This window comes from Drosophila tropicalis, unplaced genomic scaffold (genome assembly GCF_018151085.1).
Source record: "Drosophila tropicalis isolate 14030-0801.00 unplaced genomic scaffold, ASM1815108v1 contig_573, whole genome shotgun sequence".
Classification (NCBI taxonomy): domain Eukaryota; kingdom Metazoa; phylum Arthropoda; class Insecta; order Diptera; family Drosophilidae; genus Drosophila; species Drosophila tropicalis.
Genome location: NW_027173049.1, coordinates 2,329,861 through 2,345,856, shown reverse-complemented (window position 1 = coordinate 2,345,856; position 15,996 = coordinate 2,329,861). Strand labels below are relative to the sequence as shown.

Below are 15,996 nucleotides of genomic sequence, written 5' to 3'. Positions count from 1 at the left end.
GCTATAGAAATAGGGTATACACTAGTTGTATATGTATGTATGTATATGTATGAACGATAATTATAATTATATTTCTGGATGAAACACGATATGAACGGCTTAATCCAAATATTACTCTAATCTGCATATAGATCTGTATATAGATTCATGTACCTGTATCTAAATCGATATTGAGTACGTGATTGCTTAAAAGTTGCTCGAAAAGTTAGTGTATTTTTGTTTTGTTGCGGTTTCTCTAGCGAATTCTCAAGCGAATTAAAAGCACATTGGGCATGTGAGTGTGTGTGTGTGTGTGTGGGTGTGTTTCAGAGTGAAAAGGGATGCCTTGCCTGATTGACGGAACCTATTAACTATTTTCATACACTCTTCTTATGCTGTTGTTGTTGTTGTTTTTCCAATGGTATGGCTCGTGATGTTGCTGCATGGTAAACGACGACGACGAGGAGGAGGAGGAGGAGAAGGAGGAGCATAGATGCTACTACCACGTTCGATGATTGGGCCTGGTCTCAGTTATTTGTGCGTTTTGGTTTTTTAGTTGGAGTCTTTAGTTTTAGTTTTGGTTTAGTTTTGTATCTTTTTTGTTTTTAATCTTTTTTATTTTGCTTGGATAGAGAGAGAGTTCGGCAGTTTGGTGGCTGTGAGCATTTATAACTAACAATAATTACCATTACCATACCAAGGGAAGGTCCAGCACCATCAGTGCGGAAGCATCAAAGGCCTGGCCGTGCTGCTCAGCCTGAGATGGGAGGCCTTTTCGCCTCCGCCGTAATCGTCGTAGGCCAGTAACGGCGATATCTTCAGGCCAGTCTTCTCGGGTATGATCTTGAAGTGCGGCTGGTCGCCACTCACCAACAGGGGGGCGCTTCATTGACGAGGGCATATAGTCATGCGGATGGGGGGCAGCAGCTGCGCCCAAGGGGCGCCGGGTGCTGGGGACATTCATCTTCTTGCACGGCTCAGGTTTGCTCTCGTAGTTCATCTGACAATTCTCGGGAGAATATTTATTGGGCTTGTAGATGGAGAAGATGTTGTTGATCAGACTCAGGGCCGAGTGTCCCCCGGCCGAGGGGTGGTGTATGCCGGCTGAGGGTTGTTGGGTGAGCACATTACCCACAGTTGGATGACTGTGTTCCGGGTAGAAATTGTTATACTGATACGAAGGCAACGTGTCAGCAGCGGGATAGATCTTATGCCCATAACCATAGGTATGCGCAACCGGGCGCGGAAGTTGCCGATGCGGCTGGGAGTGAGCATGGGCATGGGTATGGGCATGGACGTGGGGGTTGGAGGAAGAGCCAGCATTATCAAAAAAAGGAAAGCCACTCGAAGAAGCATTATTGCACGAGGATCCACTGGAGTCCATCTGCGGAGGCGAGGGCATGCCCTCTAAAAGCGATTTCTTGATCATCAGCCGTTCATGCTCACGGTCGTGCAGATCGATTGGTTGTCCATTGTTATAGCATCGCACATTGACATTCTTGACCTTAAGATTGCTATGCATATTTCGCCGCATGTCCATGTTGATGGGACTAGGCGGCTTGTCCAGCTGCTCCCAATATTTCTCCAGGTCAATGTTAAAGTCTTCCAGATCGATTTCCGTAGAGTCCGAGCACGTATCTTCGTCAAATAGGCTGGGTGGCTGCATTTCTAGCAAAGATTTGCTGCGTGCAGGCCGATGATAGTTAGAATAACTGCGTTGTGGTGGAGCGGCTGCGGAAAGATAGCGCTCATCCTCATCCAGGAACTTGTCCTGCAGTAGAAGGCGCTCTCGCTCCGCCCTTATGAAGTGATCCAAGTCGGTGTCGTAGCGGCAGTGCATATGCTCCTCCTCCTCAGCGGCTGGATGATGGCCCGGGCAATGCAGGCGCGACCTAGGCCGGGCTCCCAGATGCTGGGATTGGCGGTGGCAGCAATAGTCGTCCGCGGTGCAACAACAGATAACCGTCGTTGGAACACTTCTCAGACGGTGATCCGCCTCTGCCCGCTCTTCAAACATCCAGTCGGCCGCATTCAGATTCCTGTTGCTGCCAGCCCGACCCCTCGACCTGGAGCCCGGGTAGATGTCGTCCAGAAGGCACTTGGCGTTCGTGCACTGATCCCGTGCATAGCATCTGTGGGCCAGAGTACGTTCGTCCAAACTATTGCTATACATCATGTTCATGCTGCGCCTGTAGGCCTCGCGCTTCTCCCGCCGCGAGTTTGAGGATGGTGGCAAGTCGTAGTCTATGATGTCGAAGGGCATGGTCTTGGTGGTGGCACTAAATGAGTAAGATTTGGGCACTCCCGTTCGGTTCTTCAGTATGGAAGTGGTGGGCGGACCGCTGCCACTGGCGCTGGTCACGCCTCCGCCGGCCTCAAAGACATTACCCTCAAAACACCAACTCTGTGACTTGGGGTATTGAAACTCTTTGCAGCTCTTGGAGCGCTGCAGGCCATACCCCGGGGAACCTTCGCCCTCACCGCGACGCTCCTCCGAAAATTTCTCATCTTGCTCATTGATGTCGCGGAGAGTTCGATAGGTGCCGTATTTTAGACAATCGGGCACATAGTCCTCTTCCAGGTCGTCTGAACGGTTTGAGTAGATATTATCCGTATACCAGGTGGGGTCCAGCTGCTTAGGCCTTGGTTTGGCCATTAGAAGCTTGTCTCTCTTTGACTGACGATAGCTCTCGAAGCAGATGTTCTTCATCTTCTCTAGCTTCTGCTCGCGAATACGCTCCCAGTTCTCCCAATTCTTGTCGTTCTTGTTGCGTCGGCCGGAAAGTATCAGAATATCCTTGTCCTTGCTCCAATCGGTACTTCCATCGTCGCCGTAGTCGATATTGAGACGCTTCGTTTCGGCATCCGCTTCCCGGGGAATTTGGTGGGTGCGGGTCATGGGTATGGGTGCAGGTGCAACACTACTACTAGCTAAATTGTTATTATCGGTAACTACAATTCTAATCCTACGCTTGGTCTTGTCCGCCGAAATTCTCGACGTGTGCATTGATGATTTCTGCGGCCTGTCCCGCTCGTCGGAGGGAGGCTCTTCTGGCTCTTCTGGCTGTCACACCTCCTGCAGGTATTTGATTGGACAGTAGCCCTGACGATTGTCGGCGGAGCGCACCATCACCATTCCATTGACTTCATCGCCCGTCTAAACGACACAATGGATTTTACATATATAAAGATATGACATCATGATCTCTTTGCCAAGTGAAACTGCAATCTCTTGGATTATCTATTCACTTACCTGTATGACAATTTGGTCTCTCAGCAAAGTCATGTTCTCTCCGCGCTCTCCATCCGATACCTGGAGATTGTGGGTCACCTGCAGGGGCTTCTCATTGGCATTCAGGCGAACACAATACTTGGATGGAAAGAAGCCAACACGTCCCAGAACCTTGCCCTTCCACCAGTCCGGATCAGCAGTATCGATGACAGTCACCTGAATTCCAAGTGCATTATTGGTTATGAATTAACAAAAGCATTTCGGGACACTTCAGATTGAGAAAATATCGATTGGCCTTGAAACATACAAACCCATCACCTAATATATAATGTTATTTTTCAAGTTTTCCATCAGAAAATATTCTGAATTGAATGTCCTTCCATTGGAAAAGTCAAAAAACACTTTTCTAAAATTGTCTTGAAGTTTTTATTAATCAAGCCAGAAAGGTTAAAAATGTTTATAACATTAAGCAAGACGATTTCTACGCATCTGGTCCCGTACTTCGAAAAGAATAATTTTCGTAGTTTCTACTCAAAAGTTTTGTGAGGTTTTACGGTTTTTAGTTATTCCCCTTTCAACTCAATTATTGGTGAATGCGATGTGAGAAATTTGGCGTCCTCCATTTTCATATTAAAATCTAATGCTATAAATATCTCTCAGTCTACCAGAACTTAATTTCCAACGTAAGTCGGTGTATAATGCACTAAAGGAAAAAACTGCCGCAATGGAGTTGGAAACTCTTCCATCTGCCTGCTATAGACTATACTAATTTTGGTCAGAAGTGTGCAACGTGTAGAAGGAAGCATCTCCGACCATATAAAGTATATATATTATTGATCAGCACGACGAGACGAGCTCAAATAGCCATGTCCGTCAGGATCAACGCAAACTCCTCCTAGACCGTAAAAGTTACTGAAATTTTGCGTGTAGGCTTGTATATACTGCAGGGGTTGTATATCTCTGATTCAGCCGGATCGGACGACTATATCATAAAGCATACAAGCTGCAAAGTCGCGAACAGTGACTTTTTTGAATAACTATGTTATTTTATAAACCATTATAGTGAAATTTAATATTGGTAAGTTTTTTACACCTATAACAATTCTGCCAAATTTTATGAAGATCGGGTGACTATATGATATAGCTCCCATAGGAACGATCGGTGGAAAACAGTGACTTTGATCAATATCTTCGTTATTTCCTATGCTAATATTGTAGGCCATTCTTTCCCAGCGCATTTATATGTATATGCACAACTTGACAAAATCAGTTTAATGTGAATTCTGGGGGCAAAAGGGTTCGGCTTTTATCAGCTGACACAATTAAGTGCACAAGGGCAACTTATTAAGCCTGCTCATCAGCCCAAATTCCTGGCTAGATGTTGGCTCCAACATTTTAAGATGTCGCAACTTCACCTACCTTCGGAAGGCGGTGAGGGTTCTTTTATTTTTTAATCCTTTCAGAACTTGATAAATAGTTGTGAGGCTTGAGAAACTTCGCCGCAGCCTCAGTGAAAAGTTGGCGCTTTATTTTGCGGCTCATATTCAGATAACCCGCTCTGACTAGTTTATTTAGTTAGCTGAAAAGTGTATTATGCGAAAGAAGTGGAGTGCCATATTAATAATGTTTTCTACATTCAATCACAATTTATTGCAGAAATGTCAGTTTCCGATGACAGACGTGAAAAGTTTCGACCAATTAGCAGGTTTTAGACGTCAAATGAAGTGAATCGTCCCACCTTGATCGAATTGGAGCCAATTTTTGCTCTGCTTTTGTTAATATACATATCTCGACTCTGAAGTTCTTCTCCACCCACACAGGAACAAGGGCGGAGCGGGCTGGCCTTCAGCAATATCAATACCGAGGAAAAGTTCGAATGTAGCTCTGGCAATAGGTATCTAAGGACCAGCAGGAACACAAGCAGAACAATAGCTTTTGTGCAAATATTGAACACTTTTGCCTTGGGCGAAACACACAATTTGCAATACAATCAGAGAATCGGAGATTCAGAGAAACAGCGAAACGGAGGGATTCGTGAATTGTACACAAAAAAATTCGCTAACTATTATTTTCTTTTCGCTATTTGCTGTACTTTGTGGGCGTGCATAATAAATTGAGTAAACAAAGGAAATGAAGAAAAATAATAAACATTTTTGTTGTTTTTTTTATATTTCAGTCAATATATATTCGTATAGACATATACACACACACACACATACGTACATATGTATATGTGAATACTAAAAACGATACAAATGCGTTTACTTTATCCCAGACAATATTCTTTGTTTGGTTTCCTTTACTCCCTCCCTTATTCCTAGTGTATATGTGTGAGTGTGTGTGTGTTCAGTACTCTGCTTAGCGGATTAAACAAAGCATTTTATTTATTTATTTACTCATGTATTTATGTGGCAGGGATTCTTTATACACAGAGGGAGGGTCCATCTATCGCTTTGATTCAATTTGATTCACTGCTCACTTGTAGTGTGGATTCGCAAGTTCATTTAGTCTGAATATTTATGTATGAATACTCATTTTGAATGATCATTTAGATTATTTAGAGAACGAAATCAAATGAATAAATAAATGGGCAAAGCATTAAGTCTTTAAAAAAGGGTACATTTGTTTATATGTGTGGATCGGACCACTATGCTTAAGCATTTGAACTTACTTAACCATAGAAAGATGACGTTTAAAAATCCTCTCGATCTGACCACTACAACTTAGTCATAAATTCAGTATTAGTGAGAAAAATTTGTGCGTTTCTTAAGTTTTGGACACAAATTCAGCTCAAATGAAAACAATAGCAAAATAGTTTTTTGTCAGTGTATTTCAACCGAAATCGACAAAAAAAAGTTTGAATTTTAAACATCATATCGCCAAGTTTCAATCTGTTAATTATTATAATTGGAGCTCATCCAGAAGTCAATATAAATCTGTCAATCACTTGCTGTTATTTGACTACAAGGCATAAAGTACAACTTTTCATGAAAAGCTTTTGTGGTTTTGATATTTAATATTTACTATTGAAAGCAAAAAAAATATTGTAGATGCTCTGTATCAGGACTTCAAAGTTTATCAAGTTGCTAAGACCGTTTTTAGTTGTGCAAAGCGAACAGCTTCTTGGCCCTCTCCCCACGTTACGCTCTTATTGAGAGTACGAACGTTCGGGTTTTCGCAGAAGTTCTCTAGGGTTCCTTTACTGGGCTAGCGTTTGCAATGAAAAAATCATACGTTTGTCCCATCTATGTGTTGTATGGTTAGTGCAAGAATCATGTCGGAATTGGGTAATTTATATTGCCCGAAGAAATAGTAGAAATGCCTAAAAGTATGCAAACATGTCATTAATGTGCCTACGAAAGTTCAATACTGTATCATTTGAATTTTAAACGCATTTCAAACGCACGGGAATACAAATTGATGAAGTCAAATGAAGGAACAATCAGACAATTTTTATACGATATTAATAAAGTAAGAATCAAGTATATTAATCTAAGGGGAAGTCTCCATTTGTCGCATAAATGCTCGGGAATTTTAATTATGGCAACCCCAAAAGATATGCTACACAATTTGCTTACCTTGTAACCTGCTTTTAGGTCCAATTCATCGGCATGTCGTGCCTTAAAGTTGTAGAGTATGACATAGAGGTTTGTGGGCAAGAGCCGATGCGATTTCTTGAAAATAAGAAGCAGATTACCATTGGCGGTCAAAAGGATTGGATGGGAATGGATAATCGAATGGAAATGTAAGTATGCCAGGAAATTCTTGATTGGGATCGGATGAGGGGAAATACCTGGGGATGTCTTACTGGTGATAGGCAAGGCGAAGTGCTGGCCGACGATTGCGACTTCTCCATTTCATCTGGCAAGTCAACACTGCCACCCCTCATGCCACGTGTGGCGTAGAGCAGTTTCCGTCCAGGATGCGAGGGACTCGAAGGTGCTGCAAAGGGACACATGAGGCGTTAATAGCTGGGAACATGCTCTACACATCGTGATAATTGATTGCGGAATCGGATGGAGACAAAGGCGAGTAGCAAATGGACAGACAACAGAACAGAAAAAGAGCAGAAACAAAAAAAGCAAAATGGAGCAAATGGATATATATACATGTATACTTATGCAGATAGAATTACATAGAGATGGCTAATAGATACGAGAGGACAGATGATGTGGATGTAGATAGAAAGGTGGAATGGATGGGGTCTTAAGCCGGAAAAGAGGCATAAGGCGAATGGGCAGTGCTTCTGATGACAAAAGCCATTAAACAATTTAACTACTTTTAGCTAAGATTACGGAAAATGTAACTAAACAAAATAATTTTCGCAACGTATTTACAAAGTTAGCCTACAACTAGCTAATAAGTTAAGTTAAGAAATGTTTTGAAAATGTATCCGTGGTTTCAGTGTTTAATTTTGATGCCGTTGAATTGAAATACATAATCGAAAGTCATAAAAACTGGTTCTGGTTTCAGTTCAAAGTAAAGCTTGATTCGCATTGATCACGATATCAAGAGATCGGGTGAGGAAGCTGAAGTGGTGCCCCTTTTGTGTCGGCTTTATCATTGGGATTGGGTGCAACGCAGAGAGCATTCGCAGGAGTTTGTGATAAGTAGTAGTAGTAGTTAGTAGTAGTAGTACTTAGTAGTAGAAGTTACATACACGTCCCTTAGGAGGAGGAGGAGGAGAGGAGGTTCTTATCTGTGGCTACTTACAGTGCAGTCGGCTATTGTTCGACGGCGGAGTACTGTGCTCCAGGTGGCCTCCCGAGCCGCCATGATAGTAACCACCGGCGCCGGGGCCAGCAGTCGACGTGGAGGGCCCTGCCGTCGACATCGTGGGCAACTGCTGGCGACGCCTGAATTGGCCGTGCAGCTCCGACGATTCGGGTGAGTCCAAACTCAAGGATTTCATGCGCAAATTCAGTTTCTGACGGCGCGGTGAGTGCGGGGCTGTTGTTTCGGTTGTTATTGTTTCATGGAGAATTCGTGTGTGGTGTCATTTGAATAGTTTATTTGGTTTCGATTATCGATTTGTTGTTTGATTTCGTATCGCGAGACATACACAACATGAGAGAAAATGATTTGAAGAAGCAATAAAATGTGGAAAAAAGTTTTTGGAATTTAATTTCAATTATTTGGTTTCGATTTTCAACAGTTTGATTTAAAACTAGGCAGCTACATCGCTAGACAAAACGAAAATAATTAACTAAAAATCAACTATTATTGCTTAGTCAGAGAAACGAAAAGTCTAAAACATTTAGTGGCCTTTCAGAGAAGGACATAGATGTGGATATTTATATGTTTGTTGGTTTTGTCTTGTGTGTTTGGCAACATTCAACACTTTTGGCAAGAGACAGCGAGTGTGTGAGGATGGATGGGTGTGCGAGTGTGTGTAACGCTTACATCGTTGGTCTTTCTGGCTGTGTTTGTGTGGGTGTGTGTGAACAACTTCAACAAAAATCTGTTAAGCAAAATGAATTGAATATATCATCTCGTTTGGACCATCCGTTGTGTTACTTGCATTCAGATATAAAGAGAATATATGTATATAGTATCTGTGTGTCAATATGCATCGAATAAGAATTAAAATTGTTTATGGTTTCTTTGACTTGTATTTGGGTTTTTACTTTTCTCAATATTTACAACAATCGTACAAACATATAGTCGAATTGTGCAATCGTCAAACTTAATACTTTAATCGTACGTACAATACAAATAGAATAGAATTGAATCTAGCTCTCTCTTATTGCTGCTCACTCATGCTACTAATTGATACAAGGTAATTCAATGACTAATCAAGTAAGTACTTTAATAATAATTACTGTGCATTAGATAACATTCAAATAATAGATAAATTCAAATATACAATAAACATCCATACAAATATTCAATATTAACTAACTAAAACAAAGTTCTTTGCAAAGTTTATCTTAAGGCTTTTCTTCTGGGGTAAAGGTATTGGGTTTTGGATTGGTTCTAGTTAAGTTAATCAATTAGAGTCTAGAAATTATAAAATACAAATTAAGAGCTATATAATAGTAGAATTTCAAAGTATCTGATAGATTCATCTAGTGTCGCTTCCGTGTGTGTAAGGGTAAAGATAAGGGTAAGGGTTGGGGTACGAGCATGGTGTGGTCCTGTTCGGTGGCGTTTCTTAGTTTAAACGCACTCGTCGTTTGGTCTTGGACTCATCTTGATTCTTCTCTGGATTCTTAAGGATTGTGCGTGGTAACATCAGAGGTTCCCCAAATGGTCGAGCTGTCATTTCGGGGTTGCTACTTGTGGCGGCTGTATTAAATATTTCATATGATTGTTTGTTTTTTTTTAAATGTAATATTTGTTCTTGCTGATTAACTGACTGGTTGACTGACTGACAGGGTGACTTTAGCATGCAGAAAAGAAAGAAAAAATATTCGGAGCCTGGGCACAAGCCTGAGCCGAAGCGAATTAAAACTAATTAACTTAAATGAACACAAAAAACCCCAAATGAAAATATTAAGCATTAAGATGCTCAGCGTTCATGCATAAAACAGAGCCGGGATCCAGTATCGCGAGGCCAGAGCAGAGCAGAACAGAACTAAGTAATAGAGCAGAAAAATAATCCTAGAAAAATAAGTGCACAGAGCCTCGAACTTCTGCCGCAAGGAAGTCGGACCAGCCCAGGCACAGGACGCCAACGACAACGACAAAGACGACGACAACATGCAGAGCAACTGAGAAGAAGAACACAAAATTATCAGAAAGGCAGCCCCCAAACAAAAAAGAAAAGTATGGAGGAAAGCAAACACACAGACACACACACACACACACACACAAAAAGTAGAAAAAAAACTGTGTGAGCCATAACAATTTTTAGCATAATTATGTTCGTCTTGGGACCGACGCTGACTCCGTCTCCCAGTCTTGAGAAGCGGAAACAGAAAACAAAAAGGAAAAAAGAAGCGAAAACTTTGTAAGCGACTTTAAGCCGAGTGTCTGTCGTCTCTTCACTCTTAAATGCGAAAGGAATGGCATCAAAAATGCAGCAAACATTAAGCATAAATGAACTCAGTCCGACAGAAAACAAAAAATACTAAAAAGGGACTACATACATACATATATAGAAAAGAAAAGCCAAAAGAGGAGGAAAACTTGCTTGCGAAAAAAGTGCGGAACTTTTGCCGAGTCTCTTGCAACATTTGTATGCGTCTCCAACAGTTTTGCTCCCTTACTTTTTTACTTCTCTCCCCAAAACCCTCACCGAGCTTACATCTAGTTGGGAGTTTTGTGGCTGCATTTTTACACAAAAGTTGACAATGGCTCGTAATTTACACGGCAGCAGCAGCGGCAGCAATTGCAGTTAGCAGCAAGTTTCTTTTTCAGTTTAACCCAGGCCAAAATGAAACGGCAGCAGGCGCCTTTCACAAAAAGCAGGAACTCGGCCATGTATACAAATGATGCCAGTTGTTGCTGTTGCTGTTGCCGTTGCAACGGAAATGAGCCATTTGCCTCAAGTGTAAACTGGGTTAAGACTAATTGGCATTTACTCAGTGTGGGGGGGCGGGGGTTGGTGGTTGGTTCATTGTTTCGACGACTTGAAATTAAAGTAAATTTTATTGTTCAGAGAGGTGTGTGTGTGTGTGTGTGTGTGGGGTGTGTGTGCATTAGGTTGAAAGTGTTAAACACAAATAATTGAGAACATACAAACACACACACACAGAGGAGACATCAATTGATTCCATTCGATCACACTCAACAATCGTTTTCATATTCAATTTACATTCATTCATTCAACGACAAAAGATTTAAAACAAATGTAGCTAAACATAAATTTTGGAATTGGAATTATATATGTAAATGCAGTACTATTCCAAAAAGAATTCGTGATTCTTGTTGTTGTTGTTTTAGTAGTAGTTGTAGTTGTAGTAGATGTTGTTGTTGCTGTTGTTGATGATGTAGAAGATGCAATTGTTGTTGTTGTTGCTGTTGTTGTTGCTGTTATTGCATTTAAAAAGGAATTCTTGCCATCGTACAAATCGCCATATGAATGCGCTGTACGTTGCCTTTGGCAATGGGATAACGGAAACATTGACAAGGGAATATTGGAATTGGAATTGGGTTTGTGTGAATATTGGAATTGGAATTGATATTGCTGTTGTAGTAGTTGCAATTGCTCTTGTTGTTGATGTTGTTGTTGTTGTTGGTAGTGATGATGATGATGGTAAGTCACGTAATTACTTTCTGGCAACGATATTGATCGATGCTGAGACGATCGCTGCTGACGCATTCTTCCAAATCCGGACAATGGCCGAAAGCCAGCAAATAATCGCCGCCTTAATCCGGGATCAGTTTGCATTCTGTTGCCACCGCTGCTGCTAGTCGATTGTTGTTGCTGCTGCGGCTGTTGCTGTTGCTGCTGCTGTGGTTGCTGTGATTGCTGATGCAATGGAGATGCCTGCTGCTGTTGCAAAGTGCTGGCCGTGTAGTAGTTTATGCCAAAGCCACTGCTTATGTACGCCGAACTGGACATACTCGATACGGGGGCGGGAGCATAGAGGGGCAGTCCAATGCGTTGATCTTTGTTGGGTTTTATAGTTTGTGTTGGGTTTTTGATGGTTTTGTTGGTTGATTGGTTGGTTGGTTGATTGTTGTTTATTTGGTTTGGAATTTTTTTTGTTTTTGGTTATTTTGGCAAGCGAAACGAAAATTGGCATCAAAAAAGATATGAATACGAAAAAAAAGGAACATTTATGTGTGTATTAATTTCGAATTAATATGAATAAAGAGTCTTTTGTTAATACTACAAATAATTCCCAGACCGACCCCAATTGACAAACTGGGACAAGAGATAGAGAGAGGGAAAGAGATGGAGTGAATGAAAATCACTCGACTATGGTCAGTATGAAATGGATAAGTTTTCCATAACTTTTCACCTGGTTGACTATCATTAGTTGCTGTGGTCGATGTTGTTGCTATTACTTTGTCATCCTCACACCCACACACACACACACACACACACACACACACACACACTGGCACGTATTCTATTCGGAACTCAATTTGCTTTAAGAATCGAAAATGAAATACAAAATCAAAGTGTTATTAGCATATACAAATTAATTACGTTCAATCAAATACCAAATTCAAATTTAAATAGTTAGATATATGTATGTAGGTAGATATATAAATGCTGTATACTGGTTACTTATTTATGTATAAACGATGCTGAAGCTAAGCTACTAAATTTCGGCAGCTATTAATTGATATATTTATGTATAAGTATATGTATTTGTAGCTACATATTCATCAATGTTTAAATATTATGCATATTATTTATACACAAAATGCATTCGAATATCTGTGTCTGTATCTGTGACTGTGTCCGTGACTGTGCCTGTGTGAACAAGTATCTGTGATTAAGTTTCATTTGTGTGTGTGTTGGCTAAAATATCTAAATTGCAAGCGAAGCATTTTAGTTCTATTGCAGTTGAGCATTTTCTTTTGATTAAAGGGTAAGTATTTACGGGGGGTGGGTGGGTGTTAATGCAGAATGAGAGAGAGAGAGAGCGAGAGCGAGAGAGTTGTCTGAGAAAATGCAATGTGACTGACTAAATACAAATCAAATGCGCTACTTTGCGGTGCATCTATGTCAGAGACAGACAGACAGAGATAGATAGAGAGAGAGAGAGCGAGAGAGAGACAGTGAGTGAGAGCGAGGGAGAGGGAGTTAGCGAGCGAGCGAGTGTGTGAACGAGTGAGCGAGATCGAAATACGAGTGGGTGAAAGTTTAATCCTTCTGAATTATCTACGAGTGTAAAATGTTGTGATTGTTCTCTCAACGTTTCTCAAAATGAATAGATATTTAATTGTTGTTGATTGTAAAATGAAAAGAGGGTTATTCAGAGGAGTGAAGATAGGAGACAGAGGAGAGGGGGAGAGAGCTGGGAGAATAATGAACAAATGCCAACGAAGGATATATGTAAATCAAAAAGAAAGAGTTCAAAAGACAGAGGCAGACAAAGAAAATATCTTGAGATAGTGAAAGAGAGATAGAGAGAGAGAGAGTTTGAGAAGGAGATTTAACACAACAAACTACTGGGTTTTTAAATTTTTCTTTTTTGGTTTTTTTTTTTTTTTTTTTTTGGTTGCAATTAAATGCTGTTAAATGGCGGACCTGAGCTACTAGATATATCTTGTGTGGGCACTGGCAGACCGCCACGTTGCTGCTGCAGCTCCTGTTGTTGCAATTGGACGCCCAATATGGGCATGGCCACCGGCGGCGGACGCACCCCACGTCCGGCCCGGACAGCCGCCGCCTGAGCCACTGAAGCCAAGCTCCGTTGCTGTTGCTGCTGCTGCTGTTGCTGCTGCTGTTGTTGCTGTAGCTGTTGCTGCTGTTGTAGTTGATGCTGCTGCTGCTGCTGTTGATGTTGGTGCTGGTCTTGCAGAGCCAACTCTGGCACATTGACAACAATGGGTATATCGGCAGGTGGAGCTCGCTCACCCAGAATGGGCACTGTGAGGACGGTCCCGCCAACGAGATTGCCGCTGTTGCTATCCAATGCTGCCGCTGCCTTGCCCTGGACGGATTTGTCGGCAACTGCTGGAATATGCCCGGATTTGAGTTCGCCGGCTTGTTTTAGCACTCGATAAATTTGATCAATTTCGGTTATTTCTTTCGAGTGCCGTAGAAGTTGACAATGTTCGCAATTCGTTTCGTATTGGATTTCGTTTTGATTGATTGGTGAAGGGCATCGGTCGAATTTTCAAAGTTTTTTTTCGATTCGTTTTTGATTTGGTTGGTTTTGGTTTTTGTCATAATGTGGGGTGTTTTGTAGGTGAGTGCGCATTAGTGAAGTGCATTAGTATAATTTTAATTTCGAATTGATTTCTTTGACTGAACAGGGTGGTGGGGGGCTGATCGGGGTATGAATCGATTCGAATTGGGTGGGTGGATGGAACTGGTTACTTGTACATTCAAAAGAGATTACTTCTAAATGTGTGTGTGTTGGACTTTTACGCGAAAAGTGTCCTCGAATTCAACTTGATGTCCACTAACTGATTCCTAATTATGCCCATTACCAAGGAGACTATGATATTATACAGTATGTATGTCTGGGTGATTCAACTCAAATCTAATGACCAAATGTTCAAGTCTAAAACACATGCTCTACGTACAACTAAGTTTTGAATATGATTTTTGAGCTTTATCTAGAGAAAATGGAAAATGCGCACTTTTCCCCAAACGCAGCAGTCCTACCAAAGGCTTGTTGTTAGTTTCTCTTACTTGTCCTTTCTCACATTTCGGTGTGTTTGATTATGGCTTATGGCATATAGAAATGGCTTATGGGTGTATTTGAGCTTAATTAATTGAATTTATTGATCATTCGCCTCTCGCTAATTAAGTGAATTTAAAGCGCAACAATCAATCATTGCAATAAAAAACAAAACAAAACGAAACGAATGGAAAAAAACCAGAACAAAAAACGAATAACGAATAAAACTAAATTTAACAAATTGAAATTTAAAACTGATAAAAAATTCAATCAAGCTTAGTGGCAGTCAAGTATCTGGCGCATACAATATATATATATATACGTTTACATATACATATATAGAGAATTTATGTATATATGTATGTAGCATACTAATAGTATTCAGATAATCGATTATATGGGTACCTAGTTGCGCGATACGATTGATGAATGGCGTCTTTTGACGAAATTTCGCATTCGTATTCGCATTTGGCACATTCAAGAGATGTGCCGGGCCTAGATTTTGATCATCGCTCCCTGTTTGGGCTGTTTGGGCTGATTGGGCTGATTGGGCTGTTTGGGGGCTAACGGATTCCTGTGGTGATGCTGTTCGTTTGGTCGGTTACATGTTTGTTGTGAGGGAAAAGGATTTTCACATTGATTTATAGTTTTTGCTGTTTCGGTTTTTGTTTTTTGTGTTAGAATTTCAAATGGTTTGGCAATGAGGTAAAAGGTATAAACTAAATATGTAAATGTGAACCTCAACCCAAAACCTCAACAAAATGTTTAGGTATTTTGCACTTGAACATAGTTTTACACTTCAATTGGTAGCTACAAAATTCTATTTCAAAAAATAAATATGTAAAAAACCACAAAAAAAAAAGATAGTCACAGAGAGAGGAAGAAAGAGAGAGATGTAGCGGGAGGGAGGAAGAGAAAGACGAAAAAATGTGGGGAAAACCAAAAACAGAATAAAAACTGATAGAACTAAAGGAAAATTGCAAAAGTTCTTCGCCGAAAATTTCAATTGTGGCACAAATCAGAAATGCCACACAATCTGCAATCTGCAGCATCATGTCCCTGGAGTGCCATAAATCCATTGTGGAATCTAGTGATACCTTCGTCTCCCCTCCCACCCGCCATCCGCCTCCCCATCCACAGCTCCTGCGGCTGGAATCAGGAGGCAGACGTCAAATCAATGAAATACATGTATTTCTATTCCCAATTGTCGTCATCTTGGGTACAACAACAGTTTGTTGCTCATGTCGCCAGTATGGTCAGTGGGTGGGATTCAAATTCAATCGCTTGGAATACAGTAAGTACACATACATTTGAGGTGTTGGTGTTGGTATTGGTATTGGTATCTGTGTTGGTGGCGAGGGTGGGCACACACATTGATAATGCAATACCAAAACATTGCCATGCAAATTGGTTAGTTTCCGGGTTGAGTTTTCAGCTGCTGCTGTTTGAGATAGGCTGTTAGAGTAGGCAGTTAACTTAGTTGGCAGAGCTAACTAACTACAAGTAGGAGGGGTAGATAAGGTACTTAAA

The 15,996-nt window shown here is 41.1% G+C and overlaps 1 protein-coding gene across 1 annotated transcript in view; it reads right to left on the bottom strand.

Annotated features, from left to right (window-relative positions):
- Positions 1 to 353: 353 nt before the first annotated feature.
- The window catches only part of Stacl (Stac-like), a 59,417-nt gene continuing 43,774 nt past the window's right edge, over positions 354 to 15,996 (bottom strand). The window contains 7 exon segments of the mRNA XM_068288201.1: positions 354 to 858; positions 860 to 3,136; positions 3,233 to 3,427; positions 6,790 to 6,885; positions 7,020 to 7,153; positions 7,925 to 8,161; positions 13,365 to 13,793. Of these exon segments, the coding sequence (XP_068144302.1) occupies positions 652 to 858; positions 860 to 3,136; positions 3,233 to 3,427; positions 6,790 to 6,885; positions 7,020 to 7,153; positions 7,925 to 8,161; positions 13,365 to 13,793 (3,575 nt within the window). The 3' untranslated portion in view covers positions 354 to 651.